Source organism: Equus caballus, chromosome 7 (genome assembly GCF_041296265.1).
Source record: "Equus caballus isolate H_3958 breed thoroughbred chromosome 7, TB-T2T, whole genome shotgun sequence".
NCBI classification, from domain to species: domain Eukaryota; kingdom Metazoa; phylum Chordata; class Mammalia; order Perissodactyla; family Equidae; genus Equus; species Equus caballus.
The window spans coordinates 63,777,910-63,800,056 of NC_091690.1; the positions used below are offsets into that span (position 1 = coordinate 63,777,910).

At 36.9% G+C, this 22,147-nt stretch overlaps 1 protein-coding gene across 48 annotated transcripts in view; it reads left to right on the forward strand.

Moving 5' to 3' along the window:
- The window catches only part of DLG2 (discs large MAGUK scaffold protein 2), a 1,837,299-nt gene that overhangs the window by 1,353,518 nt on the left and 461,634 nt on the right, over positions 1-22,147 (forward strand). For 47 of the 48 annotated variants that reach the window (XR_011441029.1, XR_011441028.1, XM_023646512.2 and 44 more), the window contains one exon: positions 10,523-10,659. Coding sequence is in view for 46 of the 48 variants with exons in the window: in XM_023646512.2 (XP_023502280.2) it covers positions 10,523-10,659 (137 nt within the window). In the remaining 2 variants the exon portion in view is untranslated. Of the gene's footprint in view, positions 1-10,261; positions 10,388-10,522; positions 10,660-22,147 lie in introns of those variants that run through there. The other variant, XM_070274296.1, reaches the window with a different exon arrangement.

A 22,147-nucleotide genomic window follows, 5' to 3' on the forward strand; every position in this document is an offset into this window, starting at 1 on the left:
AAGACCTAATGTAAAAGATCTTTAATCTCAAGGAAACAGATTTTATGGCAAAGCAAATGTACCTTAGTTCAACTGTTGTATAATTGAAGAGATTAGCACTTGTCATACATAATGTAATAAAGGAGCCTCTGTTGCTAAATCTTTTCAAACATCTTCTGTGGCATGTCTGAAATCATACAATAAATACTAGAAATATTGGTTAGCCACTTCATAAATCTGAGCCATAGTGAGTAAATCCTTCATTATTTCATAGTGAACAAAATGTCCTTGTAAAAAGAGGTACTTGGGTAGTTATTTCAATTGCATAACTCTCACTTTTTCCTAGGACTCAAGATAAATCCACATTTTCCAATTATCTCTTTAACAAAGAGTCCCATAAGGGTGATCAAGCGAAGTAGTGAAGCTAGACATCTGCTGAAAATGACCAGCTGAAATCTTTGGTGAATTACTATGCATATAAATGAATTTGTGAATTTAGAGTTAGCTCTTTAGATGTTTGGCAGATGATAGATGTCTGTTGATATTATGTTTTATATTTCAAAATTTGGTTTTATGAATAGGCTGTGACAAATGGAATGGGGGAGGGGAGGAAACTAGGAAAAGCTAATATTTCAAACTAAATCATGAATACAAGATTGAGAAAAAAAAGTTTCCCCGAAGTGAGTTTTAAGTGAGTGATAAGTGAATATAGTGAATAAGAAAGGCAAAAAAGTGGGAAGGAAAAAAAAATTATGCTTTATCATAAAAAAAGCTGAATATCTTCCCAACCACACAGAAAATAATTTAATGTATTTTTTAAACAACAGCAAACACCAACGAGGAAAATTGGGAGAGACCAAATCTGATCATCATTCCTCTTCTTAGAACTCTTCAAAGGCTTTCAATTGCCACTAATATAAGGGCCAAACTCCTTAACACAGCACCGCTAGCCCTTCACAAGCCTCTATTTCTCCAGTTCCAGTTCTCAATATCCCTCCTAACTCCATTTGCTTCTTTGACCCCAGTGACCAAGGCTGTGTGTACCTTTCTATAAGCTACTCTCCCCCTCTGTATAGAATTCCTCACTCTCTCTCTTCTTTTAGCCATTCAACAGGGCTCAGTTCAGCTTTCACAGTCTCCAAGAAGGCTTCACTGACGCTACTGCCTTTCTCCCCAACACTGGCTATGCTTTGTTTACTTGTCATTCCTTACACCCTGGTCTATGTACTCCTTGAGGACAGGAACTGTGTCTCATTCATATTTATCTTACCCACTGCCAGTGTCATGAGTTGAATCGTGTCCCCCAAAAAGGTTTTGAAGTCTTAACTTCCAGTTCCTATGAATGTGACCTTATTTGGAAATAGATTTTTGCTGATCATCAAGTTAAGATAAGGTCATTATGATAGGCCCTAATCCAATATGACTAGTATCCTTATAGAAAGAGGAAAGTTGGACCCAGAGACAGACACATACACAAGGAGAATGTCTTGTGAAGATGAAGGCAGAGACTGGAGTGATGCTTCTACAAGCTGAAGAATGCCAAAGATCACCAGCAAAATACCAGAAGGTAGAAGAGAGGCATGGAACAGATTCTCCTTCACAGCCCTCAGAAGGAACCAACCCTGCTGATGCCTTGATCTTGGACTTCTAGCCTCCAGAACTATCAGACAATAAATTTCTGTTGTTTAAATCACCCAGTTTGGGGCACTTTGTTGCGGCAGCCCTAGAAAACTAATATAGCCTGGAACTGAATGTTTTTTAGTGAATGAATGAAGTCACTCACCACATTATTTTACCAGCCTGAACCCTCTTGTATGCAGTTCAGTAAAGTGTGCCCATGGAAAGAGAATCCAGTGATCTTTATTTAATTCATTAATTCATTTTAAAAATTAGTTTTGGAGTATTTACTTTGTTCATAACACTCCTGGGGAACATAAATAAAAGCATTATTACTCCCTCTTGCTTCAAAATGCTAACCATCCAACATGGGGGGATGAGATAGCCCTACAGCAGAGCTGACAGGTGGTGCGACCCTCAGCCGTTGTTTAAGGCAGTTACCTGTTCTGATTGGTTGCTGTTCATGCTATACCAATTATTAAATGTTCTAAATATCAACTCTTCCTATAAGTAACTATATCCTTACTCAGTGTAGTAAATGACGTGTTAATGTAGTAAATGATGTGTCATTAAAGGTGAAGGAGAGACCCGGCATTATATGTGGCCAGTGGAGAGGGATGGTTTTTGATTTAAAGGAGTGGGGATTAGGAAGGACTTTGCAAAGGAGGTCATACTGGATAAGGGCCTTTGTGGATGGAAATTTATCAAGATGTACCCAGTTACCCTTTAGGTTTTCCTGCCTGCTTTCCCCAGCAACAACTCTGCCAGCTGGGACATTACCAGAAAACTTCAACATGTGAGATGATATTTACATCTCTTAAATAATCTGTTATTTTGATGACTTTGTATGCTGGGGTCTATCTGTGTGCCTCCAAGCAGCCTGGATGGTATTCAGAGGTCAATGTTAATGACCTTGGTTTGCACTGGCAACTAGAATTAAGCTAGAAAAACCACACAGACAGACATGGTTGATAGGTAGAGGCAGTGCCTATCACTTAGGTCATATTTTACTGCTGGCAGCTTGGAAGATATTCTGTTTAAAATACAATAAAATAGAATGTAAACCAGGAATAGAGCATCTAATCACTCTGTCATAGTGTCCCATGAGCAGTCAACTGTCATCAGAGCAGGTTATTTCATTTGTCTGTAAGGAGAAAGCAAGTTGATCATTCTTGGAGTTAATAAAGAATAAATATGTCTCTCATTGGTCATTTCTATTGTTCCTTTAGGAAAGACACTGATGTATTCTTTCTTAATTCTCCAGCACACAGCGTAGTAGTTGACACATTAAAAATGCTCAATATGAATTATTTTGGTTCCTCTTTTTTTCTTGAGCTAAAGCAGTCAGCTAACGTATATACATCTTTGTTAATGTGGGATGTTTTGACATTTAAAAATATACCTATGCCATGTGATTGAACAATCCAATCATTAATTCATTCTGCAAATATTTATTGAACAATTACTACATGCCAGCACTGTGCTCAACATGGTCTGTTTTATGCAACTCCTAGTCTCTAGGATTATATAATTTAGTTGAAGAGGGGAGATCTATGCACATAAAAGATTAATTGGTGAAGTGATTTAGTCTAACTGCTTACGCTTTCTGTGCTTATGCCCAGACAGCTGAGAATTGCTGGAAGAAAAACAAAATTACTAGAATAGTGCTATTATTAAGTCATAGTCACTAAACCGTAACTAGATAACCAACAGTTTCCTGCAATTTTTCTCAATTTCTCTAATGTGTTCTCTCTTCCATTTTCCCTAATAGACGTTTCAAAATTTCTGTACTTTCTTCCAATCTCTGACCTGACTGCTTCTCACATTCTTGGCCAATGACCACACTTTCTTGTCAAAGTAAATTGAAGATGAGAACTTTAATATCCTGCCATTAAATATATAATCTTAACCTTTATCTACACCATCATTTTCTCCTTCCTTCCTAATTCAGTGGGAGAAAGTGCCCTCCTGTCTCCGTTCTTTCATTTATCCCAAACTATTTGTTAAGCGCAGTATCAGGAGCTAAGTGTACATTGGTGAGTGCAACAGATATGTGTGGTCCTCTCTTCCTGGAGCCTCCACTCTGCCTAAAATGACTTAGTGCTTTCACCTGAACTCTTTTCACTTTCCCAAATAAGCCATGTTCCTATCTCTCAGCTCTGGGTCTTTGAATGTATGTTTCCCTCTGCTGGGATGTCCTCTCTCCATTCCCTTCTTTTTCCTGGCTCACTTTCAGGTTTCAGATCAGATATTAGGACCTACAGTTAGTCTTCTCTGACACCCCTCCCCAAACCAAGATAGGTGGTCCACCTATGTGCTCCTATAGCCCCTGTTCCTCTCCCATCAACCCTTACCACACTGAGTTTTCATTCCTCTACTTGTCCTACAGCTGCATGAGGACAAGAACCATAGATCTCTAATTCACTGATGGAACCACAATGTTTACGCCAGTGCTTAAGACATGAGTAGTCATCAATAAGTGTTTGTTGAATGAGTTAGCTCGTTCTATTTAAATAGAAGTGAAAAAGCTGATACAGATAATTGGTTCTACTGGAGTTCAACTGAGAAATGAACTACCGTAGTAGGTTTGAGTTGGCAAAGACTTGAGTGGTCTTGAAAATTAAAGTGGTGAAGGCATTTCCGGTATAGGGAACAGGCCTAACAGTATAAAAACACCACAGCAAGATCAGCTTGCCTGGGGGAAGCTTAATAGCAGAGAAGTAAGGAATAGTAAGGGGATATGTAGAATTCCTGTAGAAAAGGAACAGTGATGGGCAATTTCAAGTAATAGAGCAACATAATGAATGTACAATTTTAGGGAAAAAAATAACCTGGAAAATATTTGCAGAATGGATTGGAGAATCAGGCAGGGAAAGATTAGAATAAGGGAAACATTGGAATTAGGTCATGAGCCCTTACAATAAACCAGGCGTGATTTGATAAGCACTTGATTTAGTGAAGCAGTAGTGGAGAAGAGTCATGTATTTATATTTATATATGTTGTATTTATATATATATATATATATATATATATATATATGCTGAGGCTTCTGATAAAACATAATAACAACTACTATATTATACTCTATTACAATAAATATTGTCTAGCAACTTTCTGCCAGGTATCTTAATAGGGCCTAGGATCCAGTGATGAATAAGCATGATGTCAAACGTCGAAGAGCTTCCAGTTTAATCTGAAATATTAATCTAATTGGAAATGCAGAAGACACGAAAGCAAGCCAGTTTTGAAGGGAGGTCATGAGTGCATTCTTTCAAGCTTGTGAGTTTAAGGTGACAAATCAAGCCCAAGACAGTGTTGGAGGTACAAGAAGTTTGGGCACTTATCAACATAGCAGTGGTGATTGAAACTATGGAGATGGATTCTCCACAAGAAAGAGATTACAGGGAGAATAGGATTCTGTGGAGTGCGCCTTGGGGGATAGGTGTTATTTTAGAGAAATGATTGTCAAATTTAGCATGCATCCCCAGAGTTTCTGATTCTGTATATCTGGCATAGGCCCCCAAATTTGCACTTCTAACAAGCTCCCATGTGATGCTAATGCTACTGGTGTGAGGACCACATTGGGAGAACCACTGTTTTAGAGCAATAAAATGAAGATAAATAAAATGAAGAGACTTAGTAAGAGAAACAAGACAAGAAACAGGGTGGTATAATGTATGAGGCTGGGAACATAAAAGTAATCAGTAGCATTCCATGTGATGCAGACAGAGCAAAGGCCCATCGGAAATTTTCAGGACTTTTGGAGGAAAATTGTAGATAAGTGGCTGGGCTTCTTGCCTGGTGGAACCAGTATGTACTTAACCTTGCTCAGCCCCGTTATAAAAAAAGTATGATCAATCAATTTATCAATATGATTTCATTAGAAAGAAAAAAAGAGGTAGATACATATGTACCACCACTCAGACCGTAAGGATTAGATGCTGTGTTAGCTCCCTGCGGCTGCTGTAACAAACGCCCACAAACTCGGTGGCTTAAAGCAACAGAAATTTATTCTCTCGGAGGTCTGAAGCCTGGAAGTCTGAGATCAAGCTGTTAGCAAGACTGATTCCTTCTGGAGAGCTCTGAGGGAGACTTTGTTCCATGTCTCTCTGTCCTAGTTTTTGGCAGTTGCTAGTAATCCTTGGTTTGTAGATGCATCATTCTAATCTCTGCCTCTGTGCTCACATGCCTTCTACCCTATGTGTCTCTGTGTTTCTGGGTCCAAATTTCCTCTTCTTACAAGGACACCAATTATTGGATTAGGCCCCACCCTAAACGAGTATAACCTCATCTTAAATTGGTCACATCTGCAAAGACCCTGCCTCCTAATAAAATGACATTCATGGGTAGCAGGGCTTAGGACTTCAGCATATCTTTTGAGGAGACATACAATGTCTCCTATAATGTGAGTAGATTGCGGCATATGGAGCCAGATGGATGAGAGGGAGGAGAGCGTATATGTTAAGGAAATATACTTAATGGCTATAGATCACTGTTTAAAAACTTCAGCTCTTACAGTGAGGAGGTTGTGTCAAGTTTAAGAGAAGATCTTTTCAGGATAGGACAGAGACGTGGTCAAAGCTAGAAGGGAATAAAAGCATTCATGCTGAGTCTGAATATTGTAGAGGGGGAAAAAAGGAAAAATGAGTAACGTTCTAGAGTGGAAGGGGAGATTTAGAAAAGAGAAAGAATGCTTATTCCTTTGAGCAAAAGGAAAGCAGAAAGGTTAGGTGTAGACACAGGGACTTTTTACACTAAAGTAGGCATTAAAGTGATGTGCTGAAAGTATGAGTGGGTATTACGAGACGTGTAGTCCGAGAGAAAGCTTGCAACATTGACTGTGGTAAATTAATTGGGTGACCTGTGAAAGATTCCTCAAGCAGGATTGAGCATACTTAGCCAGTGTCTTAGGAATTTTAAACAGAAACACTTCTTTCAACTCCAGACTTGGTCTTTTGAAGCCAGGGAGAATCCAGAGAATAAGAAAATAAAGCTTTGGCTTTTAATTAATCATATCTACAGTGCCCAGTGTGAATGATTAGTCTCTCAAATTAAAATAAAAGGTGCATTTTTGGTATTTTTTTAAAGTAATTTTTTTTTTTTTCCAAAGGAGAGGAGATGTCAAATAGTCTGTTATCTATGTAGACCAGACAAATAGGTAAATTTTTTGTTTTTCAATTGAAATGCATGCACATTCAGTAGCTAAGTTGCCTGCATGGGTGAGTGTTTTCCAAGACAGGGTCAGCCAAGGTTCAGGATGGACTTGATGTTTCCTTTAATAAAAACATGCATTCAGAATGTACAGAATACCACCAGTGTTTTTTGGAAGGCAGTAAACACCTTGTTTAGTAGATTCTAGATGAACTCTTACATAAAGAGTCTGCTTAATAATGTTAAATTGTTGGAGAAACCCCAGAATGCTCTCCTAGTAAAGTCACATAAAATAAGTTGAACCAAGTTATTGAATGGTTATAAGACATCATGGGGTTTAATTATTTATACCCACAAAGACCATATGGGTACACTGTAATCATATGACTTGTTTTTATTCTGAGCTTCTCAAGAACAGTATCAATTTATGCTGCCAAGACTTCTGCTTTCAGGCCCCCCTCCTCTCATTGACACCTGCTCCTCAGCATAGGCAGGCAAAAGGGAAAAGGGTGAACTGTGATCTGTTCCTAGTGTTGTTTTTCCATGGAATAAGGAAAAGATTTTTTGTGGAAAAAGGTTAAATTAAAGGCTTTAACAAGGTTCAGACATTCCTTTCCCCATGCCTACATCTCCTATGTTAACATGAAGAATTACAGTTTGGGGGTATGCAAGAAATATGGAAAGAGGAATCCACCTTTATGCCGTAGATGCATCCTGAAATTCTGTTTGAACATCACATGTTTGTCAAACAGATCAGTTTTTAATTTCTTAGGGAATTAAGTGTTTAAATTTCAAATGCTTTTTTCCTTTGCTAGAGTACTGAATATCCGCTGATTTATTTCTTTTTGTGATTTTAATACTTATATTTTTCTGTCTCAGCTCTGTTTACTGCTGGCAGATGCATAGGCATGTTGGGTATTATTCTTAATTGCCAAACATTCCAAAGTAGATAATGTTGGAGTCAGTTTCTTCTGATGAGACCTATCAACTTTTTTCACCGAGCAGGAACAGCTAAGAAAAGGCCCTAAGGTAGCAATGTATCGGGCACGTTCTAGAAATATCAAGGCTGTAAGTGTGTCTAGAGTTGAATGAAGGAGGAGAATATTAGCTAATGAGACAATAGTCCTGTCATGTAGACAGCCTGCCCCTACTTTAATAGAATGTACGCAAGACACACCCAGTGCTTCCAAACTGATCGTTTGGATTTGGCCTTATTGCTCGATGGTCCTAGCCCACGTTGTCTTCACAGAGTCATCCTCCAAAAATCACTGGCATCATCTGAGTTTAGAACACTCAGCCAAGTTCAACTATGCTCACTCATATTAACTCATTCATAGATCATTATTTCGATACTGTTTCTGGTCAACCCATTCTTTTACATTCCATTTATGTTGGCCACAATCAATAGCAGATGGTTGTATACTGCATAGTATCTATTCAGGAGACGCGTGTTCAATGAATGGATATATGAATGAGTTACTGAATGAATGAATAAATGAATGGATGGATAGGGACAGATTAAATTTTATAACACAGATAAATACTCTCACCTGTAAATAAACTTGCATTCTGCATGTAGACCTATAAGGTACACATTTACTTATCATATTGAATTAAATATCCAGGATATGGTTGAGTGTTGATTACATGTTGATTGTTTTTAAACATGTCCATGTTCCATCAAAGTAAGAGAAATAAGAGACAATTTTTAGTTCTTTACCATCAGAGACATTTTCTGACTCTTATAAATACACCTGGCTTCTCCTTGAAGAGAGTCACCAGTTAAAAAGAAGTACTTAAACCTAATCTCAGAAAAGAAGTTATTTCCTTTTTAGCTGCTGTATTTATGTCTACAGTATCCATAGTGATTTCATTGTCTTGGTACAGTCTTAAACTTCAAATGTCAACTACATAGTTATTCTCTTTGTTGGACTTAAGCTTGTTTACAGGGGTAATTTGTTTCCTTAGCTCTTCTGTAACTCAGACCATCTGTGGCATTTACTGTTGGCATAGTGAGTGTAAGTCAGTCCTCGGATTTATTTTAACCTTTTCTTTCCACAGTTTGGAATGACTTCTGTACTATTACAAATGCAATGGATTGATCCTAGCATGTACTATGAAAGTTTTGCAAATATATTTTTTATACTCCTCTATAATTGTATAGAAATATGAAGTAAAGTTTTGGAAAACATGAGCTGATGTATATTTTAAATTTCACAGGAAAAGCCAATTGGGGACATTTTATTTACTCTTGTTCATCTTTTGCTTGATAAAAAAATTCTTTAAATCTGAGACAAACAAATACATTTGTAGATCTATGGGATGTCAAAGCATCAATAAAGAATAGTTATCCACATTAGTAGGCAATTAGATAACAATTATTTTAATTGCCCTATCGATTTAAATCCATTTGCCATTTACTTTAACAACTATTATAGTTGATTTAACAAAAAGATCACTTTATTTCAAATATAGTTCCAGAGGTGTTACTTTATAATTTACTATGCCATTATTTTTCCATTAGCTAATCATTTATGCCATCTTAAGAGCACATAGCCCTACTCAATATTTATTCAATAAAAGCAGAGTGAAATGAATATTTTTTAGTGTTTTTCATTGCTGCTAAAGTGCCCAAAATTTTTATGATTGTTTTATATGAAACAGATGTATGTAAACTAGGTGACTAGGTTTGTGATTTTTTTAAAAATTTCTTAAGCCAAGCAAGTTACAGAAATTCTCTACGTCTTTAGTAACAAAAGCCTTTGATTTATATCTATCTTTCTGAGTAATTTGCATGTTAATTATTATTGTAATTTTAAAACAGTGAAAATATATAAGTATTATATTTAACGTGTGTTCAATCATATTTCTGAAAGGATCTTTTTAATTTTTATACCTTTAAAGAGTCTATCAGTCATTCTTTTAAAATGGCCGTATAATGATTTTTTTAATAACTCTATTCTTGTTATCATTCCATAGTTTAATGTAAGTGATAGTTGTGTAAACCATAGTATAGTAAAATTCATCTCTCAAAATAGAAAATTGCCGTGTTTAAAATGATTTGATATTCTGTGGTTTACTAGAAAATAATAAAGTCAAAGTATGTAGTCTATTTCTTTAGTCTTTAGACTGTGTACAGGGGTGATTCATTGTGTGTGTGTCACTAACCTCATTATCAGTTCATAACGGGAAATGTGAAAATATGACAAGGTACCCAGAGAAGAAAACACAAAGGGCAAATATCTAGCTTATTTTTCATATCTTCTTTATGAAAGTGTTAGTTGTAATTTCATCCTGAAATGTCAAGAGTATATAGGCCTCTACCCAAATGTTTGGCAATACCTCTCTTCTCTATGCTTGAGTAACGACAACAATGAAGATAAGCCCATAAACTCAACACGAGCAGGACTGAACTTGTGTTGTGCCTGACTCACCTAGAAGCCTTCCACACCCTTTTTGCTGTTCTCTCTTCTGGCCAGTCACCCATTATGAGCTGATTACCTAGGGAACAACAGTTAGGTGTACATTCTTGAAATAGAACAAAACTAATGGCCATATGGGATTGACTTCGAGAGCTGTGCCTCATTAGCATTAATCAACAACCTTTCAAGTATTTGGGGAAGAACAAAATCAATTGAAGTAAAATCCTTACTGTTATTTATTACTGTTATAATAAACTGAGGGTTAATTTTTTTCAGACTTTTGAAATGTGGCTAATTGCATTTTCTTTAAAAAAAAAACCGTGTCTTTTCTTTTCCTGTGCCTTTCCCATAGGTTTAGGCTTCAGTATTGCAGGAGGTGTGGGGAACCAGCACATTCCTGGAGACAACAGCATTTATGTAACTAAAATTATAGATGGAGGAGCTGCACAGAAAGATGGAAGGTTGCAAGTAGGAGACAGACTACTAATGGTGAGTGTGACTCAAGCAAAACTATGTGTATATTTATAAAGCTCTTTTTTCCCAGTGTATGATTCTCTTAGGCGGTTCAAGCTGCCATAACAAAATACCGTAGACTAGGTGGCTTAAACAACAGATTATTTTCTCACAGTTCTGGAAGCTGGGAAATTCAAGATCGAGGTTCCGGCCCGTTTAGTTTCTGGTGCGGTCTCTTTTCCTGGCTTGCAGACAACTGTCTTCTTGCTGCATCCTCATGGCTTTTCCTCTGTGCTTGTACTGAGTGACAGAGAGATCTTTCTCTTCTTATAAGGCCACCAATCCTACCAGATTAGGGGTCCACCCTTAACTCATTGAATTAATAACCATAATTACCTCCTAAATACCCTATCTCCAAATACAGTCATATTGCGGGATAGAACTTCAACACGTGAATTTGGGAGAAGAGGGTACAATTCAATTCATAGCAGTGACCATGGGCAGAAATAAAAAAGAAAGGAGAGTGGGGCCAGTCTGGTGGCCCAGCAGTTAAGTACGCATGTTCCGCTTCAGCGGCCCGGGGTTCATTGGTTCGGATCCTGGGTGCCGACATGGCACCGCTTGGCAAAGCCATGCTGAGGTAGGAGTCCCACATATAAGGTAGAGGAGGATGAGCATGAATGTTAGCTGAGGGCCAGTTTTCCTCAGCAAAAAGAGGAGGATTGGCAGCAGTTAGCTCGGGGCTAATCTTCCTCAAAAAAACAAAAAAAAGAAAGAAAGGAGAGCAGATTTTGTGGTAAGAGATCTCAAAAGCGGGTTTAAAAACGGAAATCTAAATTTTCACCAGTTTTTATAGATATACACAGGCACTGAGATTATATGTTGTTCTACCAGTGTAATCCATCTCCTATTAGCCAGAGAGACTGCTAACTCCAGACTGCTAGACAGGTGGGCTTTGCATAACAAAGGGAACAGCACTATCTGGTTTGATATCTACATTTCTGTGTCTCTCTGTGTTCCTTTGTTTAATCAGTGTAGACACAGTCCTTGACTTCCAAGAATTTATAATCCAAGTTCTATCACATGTGTAAATGAATCCCTTCCTCCTCTCCCATCTGACAGGATTACAGCTATTTTATGTGCCAGCTGCCCACATGCTTCTGGAGCCCTGGTCAATGATTGACACCAACACATGGCCACCTTTTCTGAGCCATGGAGTTATATGATAAACTAAAGAAAAATTAATGCCATTATAAGCAGTAAAACATTTGGGATTGCACTTAATAAAACTGCTTCATCTCCATGTACTGTTTCCTACCAAATCTATAGGATAATAATCAAATATTGAAAAATAATAAAAGATAGCTCTCAAGTCAGTAAGTGTATCTAGTCCTATCTGGTCATATATCTGCCCTTGGATGACAGGGCCTCTAATTTACGTCTGCAAGGAGCCATTTTCTCCAACACTTTCCTGAGAAGTGTTTGGGAAGGTTTAACCTATAAATTTCAACAGAATAGCAATTTCTAGGACATGTACAAGTTTTAGATGTTAAACCTCAAAGTTCATTGTACTCACTTCCCTGGACTCTAGACAGCTCATCTTTAATCCCACCGGTCTAATTTCGTAGTTGTCAATGAGCTTTGTATTGAATTATCTGGATAAGATCTTTATAACAGTCTTGATAACTAACATTTATGTGGCATTTACCATGCTCCATGTACTTTTAAAAGTGCTCTTCTGTTATGTAACATATATTTCTCTCAACAGCCTGTTTAATGTAAACAAAAGCAAGCTGAGGTAGAGAGAAGTTTACTAACTTGGCCATGGTCATGTAGTTAACAATGGACAGAACTGGATTTCAAATCCAGGCAGTCTGGCTTGCATCCATGCTTATAACCACCAAACATGGTCTTTGCATTTGTTTCCTGGAATTTGTCAGTCAATTCTTTCCTTTCTTTCTTTGGTTGTCATTCAGTCATTCATTAATTCCTTTAATTTAACAAGTAATATGTTGAGCACCTGCCACGTCCCAGGCAATAGCCACTACTCAGGAGGGAACTCTTTAGGAGAAAACATGTGTTCAAACTGGATGGGCAAAAAATATGACATTAAAGACCTTAGTCAAAATTGCCACTAAGAGTTTTTGGCCTCTTTACTCCCTGAAGTCACTACCATTTTTTTAAAACACTGTATTGAAGTATGGTTGATGTATAAAAAGCTGTACCTGTTTAATGTATACAACTCCATGAGTTTGAGGATAGGTATACACCCATGAAACCATCAAAGCCATAAATATATCCATCACTTCCTAAAGTTTCCTTCCACCCACATCATCATCATTATCATCATCATCATAATCATTATTTTTATTATTTTTTTTGTGTGTGTGTGGTGAGAATGCTAAACATGAGGTCTACCCTTTTAGCTAATTTTAGATATACAATATAGCATTGTTAGCTATAAGCACTATGCTATATAGAGGAACTATTATTTTCGTTCTTGAGAAATTCTGAATTCTTTTTGTTTACTTGTTTTTTTTTCTTTGATGTAAACGCTGGTTCTTATGATGCTGTGTGTTCCGAACCAGAAAAGTGTTATCGGAGTATAAAACCTAACAACTCTCAAGAATATAAACTTTATTGTTTGTTGACTTAGGAATAAAATAAACGGTGACATCCATCTTCTACATAGTGCTAAATTGAAAAATGAAGAGGAAAGTTTCCTGCTAAAGTAATGGTTATCATAGATAGTGACTGATTTCACCTTTGATTAATTATTCTATAAGAGTTTGGTTGTAAGACAACAACTCTTCTGGTATTTCTCCAACTATTGTAATATTGTGCTATTGTAATATTGTGCTAAGTGTTGTGTGCTGATTTCTTGAAGTTCTTTCTAGCTTCATTTTCAAATGCTTAAAAAAGAAACCCAAAAACTCAAAGTCCAAATAATTCTGTCAAAGGATTTTCTAAGCACCATGCTATTTTTCCATTACCGTTTTCTTGATATTCGTTGTAGATGTAATGATTTTAAAAATAGCTGTGACATAATCCTTAACTGTTTTGAGTTTTAAAGTATAGTTTAAAAAAAATGAACCTTCAACAATAATAGGTCTCTCTTCTCTTATGTAAGGAAAACATAATTAGTACTTCCGGGACAACTGCCAAGCTGAATCTTGAAATAAAAGAAAATGATTCATTTTATAATATTCTGAAAGAAAAATGATCCTGAAGGAGAGAATAAAGAAAAAAAATCACAGTAGCCACCCCGAAAGACCAATTATCTTGCTTCAACCCTAAAATATTTATTAATGCTCTCCTTATGTCATTTCTTTTCACCTCCTCTTCCGTTTACTACCCTCCATTCATATCTTCTTTATCTGCCTGCTCTTCTACTCTCCTCCCCCAAAGGAAGTACGAATAATTTAGATTGTGTGATTTACCAGCTGGACCACACTCTTTATTTTCTCTAAATAGCTATTCTTCTTTCTGAAGCAATTTGCACCACTCTGTACTCTCACTTCTTAGGAAAAATTCCCCCATATATTATTCATCCATGGTTCTGTAAGTAAACAGGTCTAAAATCAAACTCCATTAATTTCTTTAGACTTTTGTGGCTGGATCATCACAATTCAGGAAGGCTTCCAGCATCTGCCCTACAGTAAGAGCATAGTCCTTTTTGTTTTCCAGAATCTTAGTAATAACCCTCACAGTCTCTCAACTTAAATAGCTATAATGTTGGACACCATCTTAACCATACCACATATATTGGGTACTTTTTCCCCCTAAGTACTTCTTATATCTCAGAATTGAAAAGTATCTATCTTAGATGTGATCTTATTCCACCTCTCATTTGGTTCATTAGAATCCCACAGAAAGCAACCATGTGAAGTAGTCCTTTACCTCTGCTAGAAAACTCTAAGTATGGAGAACCTAATGCCTCCTCAAAGCTCTTCATTAGATACTAACTGTTATTAGAAATTTTTTCCTTAAAATTATGTCAAAGTAGGGACTGGCCCAATGGCACAATGGTTAAGTTCATACGCTCTGCTTCGGTGGCATGGGGTTTGCTGGTTTGGATCGTAGGCGCAGACCTATACACGGCTTATCAAGCATGCTGTGGCAGGCATCCCACATATAAAGTAGAGGAAGATGGACACAGATGTTAGCTCAGGGCCAGTCTTCCTCAGTAAAGAGAGGAGGATTGGCAACGGATTTTAGCTCAGGGCCAATCTTCCTCAAAAAAAAAAAAAATTGTATCAAAATACATTTCCCTATACAAGCCTCTCTTTATTCATAGCTCTGTCCCTTGGAAACAGAAGGGTGAACACTAATCTGTCTTCCACATTTGTTTGAAAAGTCATGTCTTGCCACTTTTGTACTTCTCCGTTTTTTAAGGTGTTTCATACATTTTCCCTCACTCTTGCAGTAAATTTTACCACACATCTGTTTATCTTCTGTAAATAGATTACCCTTTAACAGAACTTCTTTTGATTGCTTAGAATGTTATGTCCCCACTTTAAAAAACCCAGGCGATGTTGTAGTATCTGACCTTTCCATTTATCCTACTATAAGGAAAAATTATCCTGCCCCGTCACCTTTGCAATAAGCCTCATAAGATGATTTTAATGTCAGACCTCTCTGATGTTTTATGGGTCACCCAGATGCGTGGTATATGTTCTCTTTGTCAAAATAATAATTTTTTAAATTTCCCCTGCTGCTTGACACTATCACCATTCTCTAGAATTCTTTTGTTTTTCATTTTGTCAAATGACAATGACATCTGATTTTTGCGGATTGTACCAGTAGCTTAGTGTTGGAGTCTTAGACTGAATAGATTACCTCTTGGCCTTGAACATTGTGGGACAGATGGTCAGAGGTTAACAGTTTGGGTAATTTTCAAATCCTTTCATATATTTTTACACATTGTTTTTTATTAAGCCCTACCTAGGTGATACATAGAGGCATATATCTTGCACAAATGTGATCTTCTTCATCTTTTTCTACACAAGACCGGAAACTTTGAACTAGGGTCATCTGATTGTCTTTTCTACGGGGATAGTATGAACTGTTACTTCTCAAAGCCGCTTGTCACTCTGTGATTTAAAGTTTATAATCTTTCTCTTTTTTCCATAACCTTTGTTCAACATTTGAAGAAAAGAGTGTCAGTGAGAGAACTTTTACATCTTTTACGGGGAGTAAGTCTATATGTTTTCTTTCCTTAAAGGGAAGCAGTAGACAAGGGGAATGGCAGCAGAGACATTGAAGTGAAGTAGAAGGACAATGGACTCAGAGCTGGGATAACTGGATTCAAGTCCCAGGCAGCTAGCATTAACTGGACCTATTGGCCTTGGGCAAGTCATGTACATATTTGGTCTTCTGTTTCGGCCTCTGTATACTGTTATTCTTAATTTCCAGAAGAGAAAGTTGGAACTCATAGATGACAAAGGAATTTCTAATGATAATATATTGTGAGATTAGATTCATACCTAGATATCAATGTCCCAAAGCCACATTCCTTTCAACAGTTTATTCAACCCCTCTGTTTTGCAATTCTGGTTACGTATTTGAATTCCATGGTAGGTTTTTCAATACTATGGATGCCCAGGCCTCAATCAACCCTGAACAATCAAATCAGAATCTCTGGAGTAAGAGCCATGCTTTGTTTTTTTATTTTTTTTCAAGTTTTCCAAGTGATTCTAATGTGCACCCAGGTTGAGAACCGTAGTCCTTCTTTGACCTGATCACATCCTAGCCCGCTCTGTGGCCGCTCCACTGCCTCTCCTGAGGGTGACTTCCGTGGTAACGCTCATTCTCTCAAGCTGATACAGCGTCACTTAACAATTTCCAGCAATAGGCTGAAAGACATTTAGAAATAGTTCACCCTTCAAACTCTGTCTCCTGAAGTTAGAATACGTTCTGAAACACGAGAAGAAAAATCTCGATAATTATTTCTTGGCCTCCCTTCTAATTTCTCTCAAATGTATAAAATTGCAATGCAATACAATTGCAATGAAATATTTTATTTAAGGATTAAAATCTTTCATTATATTGTTTCTTATTTCTTTTGCTTATATTCTGTTTAATAACCCTATTTATAGAACTTGCTCTATTGTTATCATATCTTGGTGCCAACGACAGAAGGGTGGTTTTAAAATTCTTTTAATGGCATGTTCCATCAGTGAAACATGAAAGATTGCCTCTAATATATGTATATTTCTCTACTTTAAATTGCATACGTATATCACTATGCTAATTTATTATGCACATTTTAAAACACACAAAAAATAGAAATATGAAGATCAATGTGATAAATATTAATAGATGTTCAAATATTTCTTCCTATGCCCAGTGGATTGCCCTGGGGTTCATTTCATACTGTCCATTTTGGTGACCACTGCTACAGAGGAAGCTGGAATCAATCAAAACATAGTTACCACTTGCTCTCTCTGTATGGGATAAAAGGTTAAGAAATCCATCAATGATTAATGGAGGAGAAAGAAATTCACACTATTGGAGCTTTGACTGTGTCTCTTGTAAGCTGATCTGACCCTGTGCTCACATTCTATGCCAGCCTTTCATCCTTATATCCCATGCCTGACATGATAAAATGTGTGTTGTTGGTTGAATGACCTTCATTCCTTGTCCTTTTCTCTCTTACTCAACACAAATGTAAAATAGAAACTCAACAAGATTCCTCATTCTTCCTATAAAATAAAGAATTTTGATTATTTTCTTTGGTATGCCACATTGTTATTTTGTAACTTATTTAGCTTATTATTTCAACGTTTATTAAGTGCCTACTATTTACATTGTATTACATGGGTGAATACAGAGATGAAAAACTGCCTGCAGGAGTAAGTGTTGTAGAAGGTAGGGGGGTGATCATTTTCACAGACAAAGCCCTGATCAGGAAGAAACTATTTCCAGCAGTAGGATCAGCAAAGCGCTATGTCTGATTATGATATTTGATTACAATTTGTGTACTGCTTTATATTATACACTGTATTTTCAGGTTCATGGTATCATTCGTTTCTTGTGAACATAAGTAATCAACAAATAAATTATTATCCCCATTTTACATGTAAGAAAATTAATACTCAGTAAATATGTTAATAGACCCAAATTTGTGAAACCAGGAGTTGAAACCAGATCTGATTCTACTTTCAAAATTACTCTCATTGTACCAAATTCCCTTCATTTCTAGAAACACCTAGGTTTAACATACAGCTATAAATTTCTAATAAATTTAAGTCAATTCACTGGGCTTGAGAAATCAGCTTCCTTCTTTCCCATTCCAACTTTCCATCACTCATGAGATCTTGCTATATGTGTCTCATAATGAAGCCACTGCACTCAGTTTTGGTCTTCCTTTCTTTTAGTCTATGTGCTGCCAGAGTGAGCACATGTTCTTCCTTATTTAACGTTTTTGTTCTTGTTCATTTAAAAAATAGAGTTAATTGGGTTCTAACCATAACTAATGCATGCTTATTGCGGAAAAGGTGAAAAATAAGAAAATATTTATTATCCAAAGAGAACCATTATTAACATTTCCTATTTATTCATAGTTATTATTTTTAAAATAAATCTTATTGTGATTTCAATGTTCTGAAGAGATTTTAGTGTTTGGTTTATGCATTTTGATTTTCATATCAGTGACATTATTGCATCAGACTGGTCCCCTTTTTAATTTATCTTACAATCTAGTGATCAAAGACTTTGTCACCTTTTTAAAAATCTAACTTTGGAGTTTGTGATTTTTTTTTTTTTACATTGTTTCTAGAGTCTCCCATTTCCTTGCATGATGTCTTAGGTAACTTTTATGTCCCTGATCACCTCCCAGTTTGTCCCCCCACATTGGTAGTCCTGAATGAACATAGAACAATCAGTATCTCGCCATCTGTACATTGCCCATTCCTCCTTATTACCGCTCTCTTGTGCCCTTACACCTCCAACCTTTGTACCATCACATATATATTTGCACACTCATTTGAATCCCACAACACTTGCCATGTTCCCTTCTTTCAAGCCTCTTTCTTCAGCTGACTTTCCCTCTTTTGTCTGCAGTATACTCAAATTCATCACTCCCTCTTCCATTTGAGAGAATGAGTCATCTCACCTCCAACCTCATTTTCTTGGCCTCAGTCCTCTGTTCTATTGCAAACATACGGCCAGGCTGCACATATGTCCCCCTCTGTATAGTGCATCCCACAGAAACACTTCATTCAAATGCACATGATTTTTTTTCTGAAACCAGGCCAGTTGCTCAGTGTTCACCGTTATAGGCAGATACTTGATGCAAAAGAAAAAAAGAAAAAAGACAATGAAACACAATGACAAGAGCAACTAGCCAATCAGTATAATGTCCCTTCTCTCTGTGTACAATCAGCTCCAGCTGTAGGCCCTTTATCTTGAGAGTTCATAGGATAATGCACACACATAATTAACCCAAATAAACCTACTTTCGTGAAAAACATTTCGAAGACTTCAGCACAAAAGAGGACTTTTTGGTCCAGATCCTGTACTATTCTGAATTTTTAAAAGACCACACAGAAGCCTCATCAGCCGTACCCTAATTAAACTCGTCAGTTCACAGATGTTTACAGGAAAATGCTCAGCGAAAATTTTCACCAATTCCTGTTTCCTGGGAAGAGAGATGGATGATGACAATAGTAATAGTAATCAGAGCTAACATTAATAAGTATTTTAATGTGCCTGTCACTTTATATAGATCATTACATTTAAATCAGTAACGCTTTGAGGCAATGATTATTATCATACCTATTTTACAGATGTCAAAACTGAGGCTAAGAAGGTTAATAAGTTTCCCAAGATCACACAGCTAGGAAGTGCCAGGACCAAGACTCAGATCCTGCTCTGCATGACTCAAAAGATGTACTTTTAGTCACTTCATTCTGTTCCAATATGATACCACCTGTTCCATAATTAAAATCTGTGTAAATTTTCCAACACTTCATAGTCACCAAATAAAAACCAACTGAACTACCACTATTTTAAACTACCATTATTCCCCCAATATCCTCTCTTTTCCCACTCCTCACATCCACCCTTTCCTCAACTTCTGCTTTCTGGTCTAAAGATTTTCCTGCTGGTCTGAGAGTCTGTTAGCGAAGTTATTCTTAGAAAATTCACTTGAAGGTAACATTTTCTAGATTGTTTCATTGCCCATCTTAAAAATGGCAAAAGTGCAATTTAATAAGCACTGGCCACATCTCTTTTTCACTGATAATCTAATGAGCTGTGTGCTTTCTGTACCCTGGGGAGAGAGACAGCAAGCCCTTGTCAGAAACAGAGCTTTTGTGCCACTTGTAATCTAATCTAGTTGGTTTCTATCCTTTAGGGTCTTTATCTATTGGCTTGTCATCCACTCCGTGTTATGGCAACAAATCCCTTTTCCCTTCTGTTTTGTCAATATAGGTGTTTCTGGGGGCCGTGGTCACAATATTCAGAGCCACCTTAAGCAATTGTTTTTTGAGAGAAAACATCCACTTCCATACCCATTTTAAACCATTGTATATGGGCATCATTTGTAAGTATTCATTATCTAGGTACAAATGGTACTGCCCTAAAATAAGTGATCAGTCAAATATATAAGAAAGTTTTGAAGAGACATATATATCAAGCTACTTTCCATTTTACTTATTTATTTTTTTACCTTGTCAATGTATTTGGGTGATGCAAAATACTGTCACTACTGGATTAAGAAAGAAGAATAATGATTACTCAGGTTTTTATAACACTTTGGAATTTATGTTACTTCCATATGTAAACTTGGAAGGAAACTGTTCTAAAGGGCGAAAGAATAGATGATGTAAGCCCTAGGTTTCAATGAACCAACACTCAAGGGTAGTCTCATTTCCATCTTTTCAGGACTGTGATCCAACTGATGGCTTTGCCACTTGGAGGCTGTGTGACCTCTTAGTTGCAAGTTAACCTCTTTAAAGTCAGTTTTTCTCATCTGTAAAATGGGCCTAATTGTTAATGTCTGCTTCATGAAGCTATAACCAAGATCAGTTATATGATTTATGTCAAAATATATACATAGTACTCCCAAAATATACGACATGTAGGTGTTAAATAAGTGTTCGCTCTTTTGTTATTGCTATTGTTTTTGTTTTTCCTGTGTCTGTTACTAAGGGCTGCCATCATCAACTGTGTTTTCCATACCTGTAGGCCCTCTACGTTCTCACTCTCTGTATGGGTCTATTCTTCTATCCATTTATTCCATAAAAAACTCTGTCCTGTCAGAATGTAAGTTTCAAGGGAGCCAGGACTATGTTTATCTGGAAGAATCGATATAGATGAGTGGTTAAGACCGTGATCTCTGGACCCAAACTGCCTGGCTTTTAATTCTGCCTCTACCACCATTGGACCAATGACTTTGGGCCAGTTTATTAACCTCTTGAAGATATGCTTTTCTCATCTGTAAAATAAAGGTAATCATAATAGCTACCTAATAGGCTGTGGTGAGGTTTGATTCTGTTAATATATGTAAAATAATTTAAAATAGTGCCTGATGTGCAATACAGGCTCTATAAGTGTCTGCCATGATTATGATTATCATTCTTATTATCACTATATGTCTAATATGTAGAACAGACTGACGCATAATAGGTATGCAATAAACATTTGATCAGTGAATGAACAAGTGCTGGACACTAGAAATACAAAAGGATTTAATAGAATGCCACTCGTGTAGAAGAGAATGGTAGGAACCAGTAGAGAGGCTCAAAGCTTAGTGGGGAGCTCATGGTCAGCATTCATACACGTCAGTCAGGTTCAAAGGTCCAATTCCCTCCAGTTCCAGGGTCCCTAACTTGAGCTGCACCACCAAGGATTAACTGGAATGTGGAATTTATATAACAACATGAGGCCAAAGGAAAAGAAAAGGCAGTGCTGCAAGGTATTATATGACTAAGTCTAATTGGATAGTGTGGAGAACATGTGGGCATCCACTCTAATGCCCTCGGCACACTTATTTTAATTCTACATCGTTTCTGCCAAAACTGAAAAATCACTTCATAAAAAACTAGTAGCCAAATAAGGATAACCTAGGTATGTAAAATACTACCTGAATATTTTCAAAACCAGTTAAGAGAAGTGCTGCAGAGATCCACTGTAATGCCATTGCCATGAATAAGAAATGCACTTGTGTCACAGGTTTTGCTGTCCAGTAAGGAAACAGGAGTTGTTGTTAAAACCGGTGGCAATAGGGTACCCTTGAACTTGCTCACCTGCAAAGCCCTGTGTTCCAACATTACCCTTTCCTCAGAAAATAGACTCATGTTAAATGATATTTTGATAGGAAATGATTTCTAAAGTGAGAAAAACCAAGTTGAGTGAAGCTGTAGGAAAATGGGGGATCTCATATAGTTGTGGGATAAGAATAGACTGGTCTGTGTTTCCAGAGGGCACTTTGGGAATAATTGTCAGAATCCTTATAATATTCATATAGTTTGGTTCAGCAATTCCACTTGTATGATTTATCCTGAAGAAATCATCAAAG